A 17051-nucleotide genomic window follows, 5' to 3' on the forward strand; every position below is an offset into this window, starting at 1 on the left:
GGTACTTTTCTTCGTAGTTTTTAGCTCCAAATTATTTTAAATAATTACATGATGGACCAGGAGTACTCCAGGACCCTAACAGAGTATGAGCGAGTACCCTACCTACTTTCCTTCGTAGTTCTTAGCTCTAAATAATTTTAGATTATTATTTAATAAACCAGGAGTACTCCAGGACCTGAACTGAGTATGAGCGAGTAACCCCGGTACTTTCCTTCGTAGTTTTTAGCTCCAAATAGTTATAAATAATTATTTGATGAGTCAGGAGCATCTGAGGATCTGAACAAAGTATGAGCTATTACCTCAGGTATTTCCCGCCGTAGTTTTTAGCTCCAATTAATTTAAAATAATTATTTAATAAACCAGGAGCACTCGAGGACCGAAACCGAGTATAAGCGAGTACCCCAGGTGAATACATCTATAGTTTCTTCCTCCAAATTATTTTTCAAAATCATTCAAGATACGAGGAACACTCTAGGAACGGAACCGATAATGAACGAGCACCCCAGGTACTTCCTTCGTTAGTTTTTTCCTCGAAATTATTTTTAATAATTATTCAATTAAACAGACCACTCCAGGACCTGAACTGAGTATGAGCGAGTACCCCAGGTACTTTCCTCCGTAGTTTTTAGCTCCTAATAATTTAAAATAATTACTTGAAAGACCAGGAGCACTCCAGGACCCGAACAGAGTATAAGCGAGTACCTCAGCTACTTTCCTCCGTAGTTCTTAGCTCTAAATAATTTAAAATAATTATTTAATAAACCAGGAGCACTCCAGGACCTGAACCGAGTATGAGCGAGTACCCCAGGTACTTTCTTTCGTAGTTTTTAGCTTCAAATAATTTAAAATAATTACTTGATAGACCAGGAGCACTCCAGGACCCGAACACAGTATAAGCGAGTACCTCAGCTACTTTCCTCCGTAGTTCTTAACTCTAAATAATTTTAAATAATTATTTAATAAACCAGGAGTACTCCAGGATCTGAACCTAGAATGAGCGAGTACCCCAGGTACTTCCTTCTCTAGTTTTTTGCTCCTTATTATTTTAAATAATTATTTAATTAAACAGGAGCACTGTAGGACCTGAATCGAGTATGAGCGAGTACCCCAGGTACTTTCCTTCGTAGTTTTTAGCTCCAAATAATTTAAAATAATTACTTGATGGACCAGGAGCACTCTTGGACTCGAACAGAGTATGAGCGAGTACCCCAGCTACTTTTCTCCGTAGTTCTTAGCTCTAAATAATTTTAAATAATTATTAAATAAACCAGGAGTACTCCAGGATCCAAACCGAGTATGAGCGAGTATCCCAGGTACTCCCTTCCGTATTTTTAGCTCTAAACGACTTTCAATAATTTTGAACAAAATCTTTTATTTTAACCGATATAACTTTTCATTTATAACAAACAATCACAACTTTTTTTTTTCACAATTAATTTTTTTTTTCGACAGTTCAATCCTTGCCTTTTTGCTTGGCTTCTTTCCTTTCTGGATTGCGTACTTGCCTTTTGTCAAACGTTTTAGCTTCATTGGCGCAATCTTTCGGATTTTTGACGTTGACTTCTCTGCTATATCATATGTTAAAAAAAGTAGATTAAAATATTTATATTTATATACTTTCTTATAATTTAGAAGAAAAATTTAAAAATACATCATGTAAGCAAACTATTCGTATCGTGATTGGTCAAATTTATCATAAGGATTAAAGTATATATAATAGGGTGGTCATTAAAGATTAAATTTTTTCCGGCGCCCAAAAAAATCCTTCCTTTTGACGAAAAACTACGGAAAAAATATAGCTTTTTGATCTTAAACAAAAAGAACACGTGCCGACGGTCAATTGAAGTTAATTTTCCGATAAAATTATAATTTTTTGAAATATTTGTCACAGTATTTAAATTTGGATAAAAAATCATGAAAACAGGCTTGTAGGAAATTAAATTCTCTACAAAACGGCTCCTTTCGGTTTTAGATTAAGTTCATATCCATCGAGATAATCTTATCAGTAAACTTATAAACTCTATTAAGTCGGTCATTTTAGCATTAAAACCTTTATTTTTCGGAAATATCAAAAATTTCATCTCACTTATTTTATAAACGCGCCGAAAAAAATTTGATTTTTAACGACCACCCTAATATATAATTCCATACTAACATTTAGACATGCACTTGCATTAAATGATAATAGTAAAAAAAATATGAATTACCATTTTTGTTTGTTTCCGGTACTACAGTATTATTTACTTTATTTTCTTTAGCAGTTTCCATATTTTCATTAGTTTTCTCACCAACTTCCATCAAATCTTTTCTTAATATTCTATTTCTTTCATCTTCATCAATAGTTACATTGCATTCTTCATTGACATCTATCGTTTCTTCTCTTATAATTCTTTCTTCCTCATTTTCAGAAGCAATGCATGTGTTTCTCGACAACGCTGTTAATTTCAACATTTTATTAGTTTAAATAGATATTTACCAAATTAAATTTTTGGTAAAAAAAAAAATTAGGAAAACGGTTACCATGAAGGCCATCCCTGCAACTTCCCGCTACTTTCGTAATTAAGCGCTCAAAATTGCACTTATTACGTTTTTGATCTCTTTGAGCTCAAAAATATAATTTTTTTGTATTTTTTATTTTTCCTAGCTCAAATATCTGACAGAAAGTTAATAAAACACTATTTTTTGAATTTTTAAACCGCAATAACTTTTGAATGAATGAACCGATTTTCACGCAGTTGGCGGCATTGGACGCAGTTTTTTCAGCCTCGTAAAGAATCATTGAATTGATGAAACTGTGAATTTCAGAGTAATTTTGAAAAGACACTTTTAGGTTTGCTTCCGTTTACGATACCTCTCGAACGAATCGAGCGATTTTGACCGGTTTGGCAGCGATCGACGTGGTTTTTTTTGTAACCACTTCTATAAAATGTTTTTTCTTTTTTTTTTTTGAGATGTCTCAAAATCTATCGGTATGAATCGGTTAAAATTTACAGGAAATCTAATTTTGAGTTAATCGATCGGTTTAATCATTCAAAAGTTAGAAGCGGTTCACATACACACACACAATTTCACGATATTTTCAAATCTTCGATTTCCTTAGCGGGAAGTTAAAAATCATTAATTTTACATTAAATAGATATTCATGTCATGCGGTCATAAAGTTGCGGTTTTTTGATATCAACGATGATTAGATATGAGCTTAAGGATTTTAGCGGGAATGTATGAAAACGGGCGTATTTTTAACGACCAAGACGAAGTCAAACAGGTAAATTCACGTTTGTTTTTGTGCATTCGCATCTCTCGCTTTAACGCGAATTCCGAAAATTAGTTGATATCAAATTCACCTCTAAATTTTTTGTTTTTGCTGCTTTCTAAGTTTTTTTTTTTCTTTTTTAAAGGGATAAGAGCCAAATAACGAAATATTTAGGTCTTTTTCGTAATAAACTGTCATCAGATTAATAATTGGCTCGACTCATTAGTAACTAAGTTTAAAATTTACTGAGAAGTATCAGTCGGTACACTAAAATGTGACTTTTTTTTACAATGTCTTTCAATTCTGTTCGGTTGTACAGAAAAAATTCATAAAAAGGGGGAGGTAAACTTCGTGGCCTATAGGCTTTGTAAAAAATACAATACGATAAAGTCTCTATAAAAGAGTACATTTAGAAATGCCATTCAGTATTCAAAAGTTGACTTTTTAAAGTGACTATAACAAAAAAAAGTTTGGAAAATCCAAATGTGCATGCCTTAAGCGCTTGTGTTATTTGTAAACTTTTCAAAGTAGATGAATTATTAATCACAGAAAGAAAAAAAAATTGATTGAAAGTAAAAGTATAATTCAACTCAAATTTATTTGTTTTTGTTCGCATGAATCGGAAAAAAAAATCAGGAAAACGGTAGACCTTAACGGTCATTCCTGAAATTTCCCGCAAATTCCATATGTATAAGCGCTTAAAATTGCACTCGTGACGTTTTTGAGCTTTTTGAGCTCTAAAGTATAATTTATATCTTATTTCGAGCTCTCCGAGCTTATAGAGTTTGCTGTTCTAAAATTTAGAGCTCTTCGGGCTTATGAAAAAAGTTTTTTTGCTTTCATTAACTTATTTATACGTTAAAATACCGTATAAGCTACACAATGAATCTTTTGATAAGGTTACGGACATCGGAGGATCTTACTTTCTTCTTTAGTACATTTTTAAAACAATTTAGAGTAATTTTACCAAGTTATAGAATACACCGACATCAATTACTATTTAAATTATACGTAAGAGCATGACAGAGCCTAGAAATGAATTTTTTATTGTCAGGATACAGCGGCTTCTACTAGTAATTGACTTTTTTTAAAGATGTTACAGTCATTGCAAGATTTTACAATTTTTTCAGTACATTTTTTAAACAATTTAGAGCAAATTCATCATGATAAATCTTCGAAAGCTCATTTATTATTTTAGTTATTTGTTAGACTTAGTCAAATTCCACGAAAATTCTTTTATCCTTTTTAACTTCCCGCTAAGAAAATTGAAAATTTTCAAAAGTTGGGAAGTTATTGGTTCTAGCCCGTTTTTAAAAAATCGAGTTTTCAATAGATGTTAATTAACTAGTACTTTCGTTGCTATTCTTATGGCTGTATGCAAAATCAAGTTGATAAGATTTTCCAGCGTGTATTTATGTAATTTGATGCGAGGAAACCGATTTTGATCATTAAAAAGTTCTACGGTGGTTCAGTTTTTTGTTATAAACAATTTAATTGTTTTAACTTAAATTACAAGAAAACTATAATTGATAGCTCTTAAATAATTACAAAATTACCTTTCTTGCACCAAAATAGATAAATAATGTTTGAATCATCCTTCGTCTATCTCTATTATTTATTAAGATATAGCGTCTTAAAAAATACTTTTCGCCAGGTCTGTGGATGCGCGCGCAATTTTTGGTCAAACAGATCTGGCAAAAAGTTTATATTTTAAGACGGTCTACCTTAATGAATAACAGAGATAGACGAAAGATGATTCAGGCATTCTTCATGTATTTTAGTGCAAGGAAGCTAATTTTGTTATTATTTATGAGCTATCAATGACAGTTTTCTTGTAATTTAAGTTTAAGCAATAAATTAAACTTATTTATTAATTAAACTTATTTATTAATTAAACTTATTTATTAATTAAACAATAATTAAATTGTTTGTAACAAGAAACTGGACCACCATATAACTTGTTAATTATCAAAATCAGTCTCCTCGCATCAAATTATGTAAATACTCGTTGGAAAATCTTATCGACCTGGTTTTGCATACAGCTATAAGAATAGTGGCGAAAAGCCTAGACGTTTTGAGGTCCTAGGAATCTTCCCCAAATGTTTCTGCAATGATGTCCGTATGTATGTATGTATGTATGTATGTATGTATGTATGTATGTATGTATGTATGTATGTATGTATGTATGTATGTATGTATGTATGTGTTTTTTTTTTTTTTTTTTTCCCTTTTAGGGGGGGGAATCCTTTTTACGGATTCTAGGCATAGTTGTTTGGCCTGGATATGTGGCGACTCGACGCAGCGTCATACTAAAAACTCGACGCTAACGCCCCTACCCACTAAACCCTAAACCCCTTTCTCTTCTATCCTCTGATCCCCCATGGTACCGCCGTAAGGCATTTCTTCGCGGGGGGAGGAATTAGCTGCCGCTCTTCCTTCTGGTGGCTAAGATGTTATTTCTTCCTTCTAGATTCTGTCTTTTGCTCTTTTTCTCTCGATGGAACGCAGCTCTGTAAGCACTTCTGTGGCAAAAGTGTTCGTTGCATTCCAGGCAGCTTCTGAAGACAGCATTGCTTCTACGACTGACTCTGGTTGACTTCTCCTCTTCAAGATCCTCTCCAGCTCCTCACGTTGTGGATTGAAACGCGAGCACTCGAAAAAAACGTGCTCCGCATCTTCAGTGACTCCAGGGCAGGACGGGCACTCCGGAGAATCGTCATGCCTAAAGCGGTGAAGATAAGCCCGAAAACAGCCATGTCCTGACAACATCTGCGTTAGGTAGTAGTTGACCTCTCCGTGTTTCCGGTTCAGCCAAATGTCGATCTTTGGTATGAGACGATGCATCCATCTACCCTTCTCTGCGGCATCCCACTGAGATTGCCATCGTGCGATGCTGTGCTGTCTTTGTTCCGTTCTGAGTTCTTCTGCGCTCAGTGTTGTTGACCTCTTTCGTTGGTAAAGGTTCCTTCTTTCTTCAGCTAGGACTCTGAGAGGTAGAGTTCCAGAAATTACGCACACTGCTTCCTCAGATATTGTGCGGAAGGCGCAAGCTACTCTTAGGGCACTCAGGCGATATACTGGTCCAGCCTTTCTCCATGCTTCTTGTAATTCTAGCGCATCGGCCCAAATGGATATTCCGTACGTAAGCACTGATGTGACTACAGTTGCCAACAATAGTCTCCTGCTCTGCTTTGGGCCTCCGACGTTAGGCATCAATCGTGCGAGGCTTGCCCTTACTACTGACGCTTTGGCACTGACGTGTTCCCCTTGCTGTTTAAAGTTGAGACAGGCATCAAGCATCACTCCCAAATATCGGATATAAGGTTGTGATGTGATTTCTTGTTCGCCGACTCTAAGATTGATGGTCTCTAACACTTTCCTGCTGGTAATAAGCACTGCCTCAGTCTTATGTTTCGCCAGTTGAAGATTCATTGTGTCCATCCACTGGTTTACTTGCTGGAATGCTAGATCAAACATGTGGTGAATCTCGTCCAGGTGTTTAGCGACAATCACTACGGCCACGTCGTCCGCATACGCTACAAGTTTAATATTTCTTGGGATCTTTAGCCTTAGAAGCCCGTCATACATGATATTCCACAGCAGTGGGCCAAGAACAGAGCCCTGCGGAACACCTCCGGTGATTTCGTACTCTTTCGGACCGTCCTTTGTGTCATATCTGAGGACTCTATCCGTGAAGTAGCTAGCTACTATTTTACTTAGGTATCCTGGCACGTTCTTCTCTTGAAGGGCTTGCATAATGCAGTCCCAGTTAGCAGAGTTGAAGGCGTTTTTGATGTCTAACGTCGCCACCAGGCAGTACTTCTTCGTACCACCCTTCCATCTGGTTCCTGCAATTGCCTCCTGGGCCGTAGTAACAACCAGATTGATCGCGTCCAGGGTTGATCGTCCTTTTCGGAATCCATACTGGTTGTTTGCCAGGAGTGGATCTGCAACTGCTTCTATTCTTTGATGAATTATGCGTTCGAATATCTTACCGGCTGTATCCAGCATACAAAGTGGACGGTAAGATGACGGCTCTTCTGGTGGCTTTTTCACTTTAGGAAGTAGAACCAGTCGTTGTTGTTTCCATTTCCGAGGAAATGTCCCTTCCTTGAGGCACGTATTGTAAACTTTCAAGAATAACGTTGGTGCTGCCTTTATGGCTGTTTTCAAGGCAATATTAGGGATTCCGTCTAGTCCCGGCGCTTTGTTATTCCCTACGCGGTTACAAGCCTCCATTAGTTCTTCTTCCGTGACAGATGGAATGTCTTCAGGGTTTAGCTGCCTTAACTGGCCGGTGAATACCGGTTGTTGAGGAAACAGCACAGTAACAATCCTCTCTAGGAGCCGCGGACACGTAGGCGACGGCATTGGCTGGTATTTCAGGTGGGCCGTGACCACCTTTGTACGGTTTGCCCCATGGGTCCTTCTCCACTTCTTCGACGAGTTCTTTCCAACAGCGTCTTTTATTATCCTTGATGGCTTTGTTTAGTTCCCGACGGGCCTTTTTATACTCTGCCACCAGTTCTGCAAGGTTAGGTCGACGGAAGCCACGCTGTGATATTCTTCTTTTCCTGAGGCATTCTTTACGAAGAGCGCTGATGTGATCGTTCCACCAGTGCACCGCGGGTCTTCTATTTATGCCTCGTTTTCGTGGCATACTGGCGTCACAAGCTTCGGTCACTCTTTTCATAAGTTCTTTAGTCTGATCTTCTGCGCATCCAGCGGTGATCGGGCCATTATCCAAAGCAGTCGTCAGCGTACCCACGTCGAAAGATTGTACTCTCCACCGAATGTGGTTAGGTAACCTACTAGTTCCTCTAGTATCCTGGTCATTTGATATCTCCCAGAGAATCGCGTTGTGGTCACTGGCAGTGTAGATATCCAGCACCTTCCAGTTGAGGTTACCTCTCGCGAGGCTGCTACTGACGAACGTGAGGTCTACGATGGAACTTGCGTCTCCTTTGGTGTAGGTTGGTGTGTCACCACTGTTGAGTAAGACTACGTCTAATGCAGTAAAAGCCTCAAGTAACGCTTTACCTCGTGCGTTAGTTAGCTTGCTACCCCAGTCTACTGCCCAGGAGTTAAAGTCGCCGGCTATCGCGACTGGATGATGCTGCTTCGCGTCCTCTGTCAGTCGATCCAGAAAGTTAGTGAAGTCAACAATAGAGAGGCTAGGTGGTGCGTAGCAGCTATAGAAGCGAACGCCATCTACTGATACTGCTACAAAGCCGGCATTGCAATTATTAACTACGCTCTGGAATGGGAGCTTGCCACAGGACCAAATGACGGCCCTAGTGGTCGTGTCCGTTTCCCATAATTTGCCTTTAAGGCATTTATATGGCTCAGCTATTAGTACAAGGTCAGGCCCTAGTTCACGCACTGTCTGCAGAAGCAAGTCATGTGCAGCCTCACAATGATTAATGTTTAGCTGTAATATTTTCATGCTCGTTTATTTGTTGTCTTCTGGAGAGCTTCTTGGAAAACTGGGCATTTACTAGAACCAGCCCGGTGGGCAGTATCTGTTGAGCCGGGTTTTTCATCACATAACATACACTTTGCTTCATTAGGGCATTTAGCTACTAGATGGTCAGTTTGTCCGCACTTAAGACAGAGCTTTGATCGATCTATTCCGCTTCTACACTGGGCAGCAACGTGTCCATAGTGCCAGCATTTGAAGCATGCTTGTGGTCTTTTCACAACTCTAACCCGGCAGTTCGACCAGCCGATCTTGATCTTGCCCCTTTCTCCCAGTACTGTCTGCGCTGTTGTTATTGGTAGTGTTACTAGCGCAGTTTGGGTACCTCTGTAGGCTGGTCTGATTTTGATAGCTCCTTCCGGTATCTCAAAGCTATCTCCAGCTACTTCCTGTAACGCCGCCTGGATGTCATCTTTAGTTGTTGTGTCATCGATGTCCCGGATTTCTAATTGCTCCTGTGGGCCCTTACTGATGACTTTGGCCTCCTCTTTCAGGATACTCTGGATCGTCTTTTGCAGAGCTTGTCCTTTGTCAGTGCTCTTTCTAGAGAGCTCGATGAGCATGTCTCCGTCTCTGGTCTTGCGGATCTTATCAACCGTATCGCAGACTTGCTCATTAGGGACTTCCTTCTTTATTCGGCGCAGTATCTCAGCATAGTTCGCCTTTTCAACAGGCCGAATTATTAATGCGTCCGCTCTGGTGAATTTTAGCGGTTTTTTCCGCTTAGGCTCAGGTGGTGACTTCTCAGACAACTGCTTCAGGAGTTGCTCTTTCTTCCTTTCTTTCTTCTTTTCGCTCCTAGACTGTACTTTTTCCAATCAAGCGCCTTCGGTTGTTCTCTGGTCTGCACTGCCTCTCCTTGTGGAGGGCTTTTCTTCATATCCTTTTTCTTCACGACTCGATTGATTGTTGGGTCAGGAGAAGGTCGGTCTTTTCTCTTACCTGACTTGCTGCTGGCTTCACTTTTGTCTTCCGCGACTGATTCACCGTCACCTTCAGCTCCGGTGTCCATTGCTTCGTCAGTCACGGCGACAGCCTGACAGGCCTTCTCCGGTGTAGCATGGGATATGCGCTGCAATGATGAGCGCCACTCCTCGTCTAGCTTCTCAAACCTTTGAAGGGCGTTAGTTACACCGGTCATCTTGGATTTTATCTCTTTGTGAATGTTGACCTTTGGTTGGACGAAATCATTCAGCTCACTAATCAGCTTTTCAAGGCGTTTGAGCGCTTGCGAGCGCTTCATTTCAGCGCTTGCGTCAATCGCTGCTTGTTGGGCATGTAGCCCGTTTCCACTCTTGTTTGTTTCCTGTAGGTTACTCATACTTTTTTGATTTACCAGCGCATCGTACGGAGTGGAGCGGGTTGTCATAACTAAGAACGGGTGTACCCTCGGAGATAGTACTCCTACCCCAGTTCCCTGAGGCCTAGCCGACACTTAGCCAGTCCCGGAATACACGTACGGACTAGACTCGCTCGGAGCGGTGAAGATTCCGATCTCTAACACTCACTGCGTACTTCCTGATCAAGGCCCGAAGTGGCTGGCTCCTGATCCACTGCTGCAACTTACACCTCGGCAGAGCAAGCTCACATCAGCCGTGGCCTGCATCGTCGGAAACTACGATACAGGTTCCGGTCACTCCCAGTGGGTCACAGCAGAGAACGATCGTCTTGTTAGGTCAGTTAGTGTGACCAACCCATTTAAAGGGGAGTTTTGTCCACGGGAGCTTATTTTGTTTGGTTATTTTGCTTGGCTCCTACCCGCTGTACCTCATCAACTAAGAGATTAAGTGTCATCCAAGGACAGCGAGCGTTCTCCCATCCGCTCGGGGAGACGCGCCCGGTAGCAGTATCTCTTCTGCCCCGAGTATGTATGTATGTATGTGTGTGTGTGTGTGTGTGTGTGTGTGTGTGTGTGTGTGTGTGTGTGTGTGTGTGTGTGTGTGTGTGTGTTGTGATGTGACCCTCTCATAACTTTTCAACGGCTTGACCGATTTCATCGCGGTTGGTGCCATTCGAAAGGGCTTGACCAAACTTAGATTTTTAATACGGTTTAGACCGATTCAAACCGGCAGATTTTGAGAAAATTTTAAAGAAAAACAAAAATCAGTTAATCAGATCTTAACATAAAAAAACCACGTCGATCGCCGCCATTCTAGTCGAAATCGGTTGATTCGTTCGTGAGTTATCGTTGTCGAAAGAAAAATGAAAAGTGTTTTTTCGCAATTATTTCGAAATTCCTATTTCGATTAATATAAACTCAAAAATCCTTCAAGAGGCTTCAAAAACTGCGTCGAATACCGCTAACCGTGTGAAAATAGGTTCATTTATTCAAAAGTTATTGCGGTTTGAAAATTCAAAAAATTGTATCTTATTAAACCTCTATCAGACTTTTCATCCCAAGAGTTTACAATGACACGAAAATCACGATCGTGATTTTATGAATACAGAAAGATATTACAGTTTTACCTTTCTTCATTTTCCATAAAAACATTTCTCTTTTATTCATGTTTTCTGTTTTTTTTTTTCTTCCTCAGTCAATTCAATTTCTCCTTCATCAACACTGTCATTATCATCTTCATTATCAACCATATCATCCTCATCTATCTGTTCATCAACAACACTACCACCAGCACTAGTTCCAGCAGTCACTTCCTCAGCTACATTTAAAATACCGTCAACATCAGAATTTGATTGTAGTTCATTATCCTCATTATTATTTTCTTCAACAGTTTCTGCGGGACTAGTTTCAGAAAACTCGAAATAATCTGTAGAAAAATATAAAAAATAAAAGTTTGCCCTTGTGGAAAAATTTCTCTGAAATAATTTTGAAAAAAATTTTATAAGTACGAATAATAGTTCATAAAGTTTTTTATTTTCTCAAAAATTCAGAAAAAGTCTTATTAAATCAAAAAAAAATTTCATTTGACTTAAAATGATAAAATTTTTGCTAGATTTGGGACTCTGGCAGAATAATTATTCAGAGTTATTAAAATATCTTGAACGAATACTTGTGAAAATAGTTATCTGAAAAAACTTTTGAAAAATAAAATTTTACCTGCAATTTAGAATTTTTCTAAAGAGTTATTAAGGTAGTACTACCGTTACCACAAGAGTCAAATCATAAAAGCTAACCTTATTTGATGAACGTAATAGATTTCCCTATACTAAATCACGTTGGAGAAAGAGAGACAGAGATAAATTTTGAATGTTTTTTATTAATAAATATTCTCACATTCTTGGAAACCATACTGATTATTATTAAATATGTTCTAGATGTTATTTTCTCTCTTTGTCTTGATTTTTACAAAAATCTGAACGTCCAGTTTTGTGAAATAAAATAAAGTCTGTGATTCTCCATAAGGATCAATGGTAAAAGCAAAAATATGTACATATTAATATCTTTTTTTCAGGACTTGCTCAGGTTCCAAAAATTTTACTGCTTAATTATGATATTATAAAGTACCAAACTGTCAAATTTCATTTAATTCTGAACGTCAATTCTAAAACCGGTAGTACTATCTTAAGAGTTGATGGGTCTTATTCAGTTTTGCCGGAAAAGAAGAGAATATTTTTTTTCAAAAAATTTATTAATTAGAATTTAAGAAAATTGAAAATTAAACTATAAAAAAGAATTAATGCACGTTTTGTAAAAATTTTTGATCATTATCTTTTGCTCGTGAAGTAAAAAATAATAAATATATATTGCTTGTAAATCAAAATTTTGAAAAAATACTTTAATCTTAAAACAAATTCATCAGCTGTTATCATCATGAAAGCACAGATTTTTGTAATATCGATAGTATTTTTTTGGAACTGTGCCTGACGTACAAAAATGAATCAAGTCATTGTATTTTGAACGAGTTATTGGAAGTTTAGACGCATAAAGATCATTATCTTCATTAAGATCGATGTCTTTTTTTAAATGATTTATTCAAAATTACTGTTTTCAGTGGTGCCCAAAAATCTTTTTAGATAAAATGAGTTGAAAAGTCATTATTTTTACCGGTATAATAACTTTTTTTTTTAGAGGCTACTAATTAATTACACGGAAAAAATTAAATACGATGGGTTACTGTGCTACACAAGAATGAGCGAAAAGTATATAACAAAAAATTCTTTGCATATTTTACTATAAGCTGGATCATTTGATGTAAAAAAAAAAAAAAAATGAAAATTGGATTTACGACAGAGGTTTTTACTAAAAAATGAAAAATTTGGCTAAAATTTCGCGGCTTTTTTTTGTAAATAGTTATAATTAAAAACAAATAATCCTTCATTCCAGACCTTATAAATTATATCTCGAAGACCTGTCTGAAAATTCATCAAGATCGGTTAAGTAATTATCGAGAAATCTTGACAACCGTCTTTGAAAACATAGTTTTGAAAAAAACGCGTTTAAAGTTTTGAGTGACAATACATCAGTACCTTGATTGCGCAACTTTTTAAAACTCTATCTCCGAAAGTATTATTCGAATCGATTTGAAACTTTAGAACGATATCCTAGAGATGTTGTAGAGTTTAACTTAATAAAAGAATTAAAAAATATCTATTTTTTGAAACTATGAAACCCAAGTAACCCCTTGAAATATAATAATTTTTATTTACTTACAATCAACCGTTCTGCCAAAATCAATAAATTTTTCAACAAATGCAAGAAAGTGAGTGGGTGTTATCAGCTTCAATTTTAATTGTTCACTTAAATTTAAAATCTCTTTCGTTTTTTCCATATTTTCAACTTGACGAGATTGACGCTTTTTGTTTTCCAATACTGCCAAATAATCATCATAAATATCTGTCTGTTTTTCTCTGAGTCTTGCTGAAAGATATTAATTAAAATTATACTTATTTATCCAAGGACGAATTGCATGACTCATCCCTGGTTAAAAATACTGATTGAAAAGAATTGAGAAAGCGGTCACTCCATGCTAACTGTATATATATATATATATATATATATATATATATATATATATATATATATATATATATATATATATATATATATATATATATATATATTAGAGTGGTCCAAAAAAAAAATTTTTTTTGCCTCACTTAAAAGCTTCTCTAAGGCATAAAAAAAATTCCCTTTAAAGCGCAGCTTGATATTTCAATTCTTCATGAAGCTCAATGAATTTTTATTTTCCCATTTAAATAACACGTAAAAAAATTTAATTTACGTTTTCATCTGGTAAAACTACTACGAAAAAAATTGTTTTTTGTATATTTCGTCAATTATTAATGTAGGAAATTTAATTCTCTACAAAAAAGTACTGAGGTACTTTTTTCATAATATTAACGAGTAAAAAGTTATTGAGCTTTAAATACTTGCACAAAAGAAAATTTAAACGAAGATAGTTTCAAAGCAACTTTTCAAAAACTTTTTTGGTAACTGTATGTATTTATTTGAAAATTTATCAAACTAGACTGTTTCTAATATAATTAACACGGTCTTTTGGTGAAGTATTAACTGTGTATTATGAATAATTTATCTCATTACAATTTGGATATTTTTTCCTATGAGCAATGATTTTTCGAAATTGAACTTGAATTTCATTACGGAATCTGAATCAAGAGAAAGCTAGTACTTCCGGATGTATACTGAAGTAAATTTTTTTATTTAAGAACATGTAGGACAGGTAGGACAGGTGAATATTGAAATTTTGAACATGATGCTGGGACACTTTTTGGCCGAATGAAAAATCATGAAACTTTTCACACTAAGTAAATAGAAGTCTTCGTGAATTGATTCTTTTATTTTTGAATTTAATCATTAAAAAAAAAATGATAAATAAACAGGTAGAGTTCGTGCGTAAAACTGCCTTATCTCAGGAGTCATCACATATTTAAGTAAATAAGCTTGACTATAAAGAAATTCCGAATAAACTTACAACCAATATAATCTTTGAGACTGATTTAATTTTTTGGTTTTTTCTTATTTTAGTTTATATAACTAATATGACTTATATGACTTATAAGACATAATTATTAAAATGCAGCTAGGTTAGGGTAAAAAACTAATTGTCAACAAAAAATTTAATTTACTATATATCTTCATGTAGGCCGCAAGAGAGTGCTAAAAGTAATTTATCTAGTTAAATTTTTTTAAGCAGTGGTTAGAGTATTTACCGAATCATCGATATTAGACTGTATACCATATTTTTAAGAAAAAAATATAAATTACATAATCAAATACTTTGAAACAGAAAATGTGATACAACATGGATTCTAAAATCATTATCTGATTGAATTTTCTTTTATTGCGAGTATTTAAAGGTTAATAACTTTTTACTCGTTAAGATTACGAAAAAACTACTTCAGTACTTTTTTGTAGAGAATTTAATTTCCTACAAGGATAATTGACGAAAAATACAAAAAAAATTTTTTTTTGTAGTTTTACCGGATGAAAACGTAAATAAAATTTTTTTACGTGTTATTGAAATGGAAAAATAAAAATTCATTGAGCTTCATGAGGAATTGAGATATCAAGCTGCGCTTTGGAGAGAATTTTTTTTATACCTTAGAAAAGTTTTTGAGACAGCAGCACTTGAAAAAAAAATTAAAATGTTTTTTTTGGACCACTCTAATATATATATATATATTATATATATATATATATATATATATATGCAAACAAAAGAATTGAAATTATTGAAGAGAATTCGAATTTATCATTTTTCATTCTTTTCAGTCAATATTTTTAAACATGAATGATGCGAAGCAATCATCGAAAAATTTTGAACTTTTCTTTCAGTTAAGAATAACTTCGTTAAGCTTTTCATGCATAAAACTATGGTTTTTTGCATTATTCAGAAAAATTTATCTTTTTTGCTAACTTTAAAATTATTTTCTACATTTAGATAGCATGAGCGCTTAAGGTAGTTTTTTCCTAATCAATAGTTTATGCTAGTGCTATCTTTTTCATTTGCTAGTGTCGCCTTTCTTACGGGCTATTGCTTATTTACTTCCACGTATGACTTTATTTGTTGACTTTAATAAATGATTTTTCAAAAACTATGAGGTAGGGAATTTCAAAATTTTTTAAAGTAATTAGTAATTACACATGTATTAATCTCAGTAAAATTAGTTTTTCGTGAAATTCTTAAAATTTCTTTGATACAAAAATAATACAACTTCGCGGTTTTTTTTCTCTTTTCCCATATCACTTGTATAGAAATATCATTTTCAATTGCAATTATCTTTGTTTAGAAGTGGTAAATCGTCTCCAAATTCTAAGAGCATGTGCATTATGCATTTAATTACTTATATTATAAATTTGGAATGTTGAAATGTTGCTCACATGACCCAACTACCTTAAGACATGCACATTTGGCTTCACTGAACTTTCACTTTTATTTTATAAAAAATTTTTTGTTATTAACGTTCTGTCAGATCAACTTCCAAACGATAAAAGGTTATTAATTGCATGCAGAAGTTATAATAGAAACATTCAGTCTCTATTACACAGAAAGAAAAATTTCTTGACTGGAGAACAAAATTCTTGTGTGAATAAAATTTTCGGCCGCCTATTAAGGAAGACCGAAGTTGTGTTGGCCGAAGTGAAAATTTTTCTTTAAATTATATTCTCAGTAGAAGTCATTTTTTCTTAATTCAAATTATCATAAATACTTGATAGGGGAAGGGGGGGGGCAAAATAGACCCCCTAAAATTTTCAATATTCAAAAATATTTGGGGGCAAAATGGACCCCCAACATTTTCAATTCTCGAAGTGTTTGGGAGGTATAATGGGCTGATTAGACTTTAAAAACAATAGTATATTACACACCTAGGGAAGTAAAGTAAGAAATGTCTCAGATTACATGTAATTGTTGTCCGAGGCGAAGCCGAGGTCAACAAACATGTGATCTGAGGCTTTCTTATTTACTTCCCGTGGAGTGTATACTATTTTTTTGTCCGACGAAGGCGGAAAGCGGCAACTTTGTTTAGCGCAGCGGGACGAAAGTTGCCACTTTCCGCCCGGAGGGCAAAAAAAGAATATTCTTCAGTTACACGCGTTCTAGAATTTTTGAACTATAGAAAAAATTATATAGGTAAAGTACGAACTAGGTCGCGAGTTAAATAACAGCATTATTTACTATATTTTTTGTTGGCCGAGGCGAAGCCGAGCCTCAACATGTAATTGTCCTCGCCAACAATTACATGTGATCTGAGACATTTCTTACTTTACTTCCCTCGGTGTGTAATATACTATTTTTTCAAATAAATTTTAATAATCTACTGAACCAATCGTTTTCAAAAACTAATCAGCTCTTAAGCTTAAAAAACTGGGTCGATCGCCGTCAACGCGACCAAAATCGG

The 17051-nt window shown here is 35.6% G+C and overlaps 1 protein-coding gene across 1 annotated transcript in view; it reads right to left on the reverse strand.

Annotated features, from left to right (window-relative positions):
• Nucleotides 1-1417: 1417 nt before the first annotated feature.
• The window catches only part of LOC123258958, a 31393-nt gene continuing 15759 nt past the window's right edge, over nt 1418-17051 (reverse strand). The window contains exons 4-7 of the mRNA XM_044719216.1: nt 13342-13548; nt 11199-11497; nt 2208-2435; nt 1418-1568 (exon numbers count right to left, since the gene is read on the reverse strand). Of these exons, the coding sequence (XP_044575151.1) occupies nt 11235-11497; nt 13342-13548 (470 nt within the window). The 3' untranslated portion in view covers nt 1418-1568; nt 2208-2435; nt 11199-11234. The remainder of the gene's footprint in view (nt 1569-2207; nt 2436-11198; nt 11498-13341; nt 13549-17051) is intronic.

Source organism: Cotesia glomerata, linkage group LG2 (genome assembly GCF_020080835.1).
Source record: "Cotesia glomerata isolate CgM1 linkage group LG2, MPM_Cglom_v2.3, whole genome shotgun sequence".
Lineage (NCBI taxonomy): Eukaryota > Metazoa > Arthropoda > Insecta > Hymenoptera > Braconidae > Cotesia > Cotesia glomerata.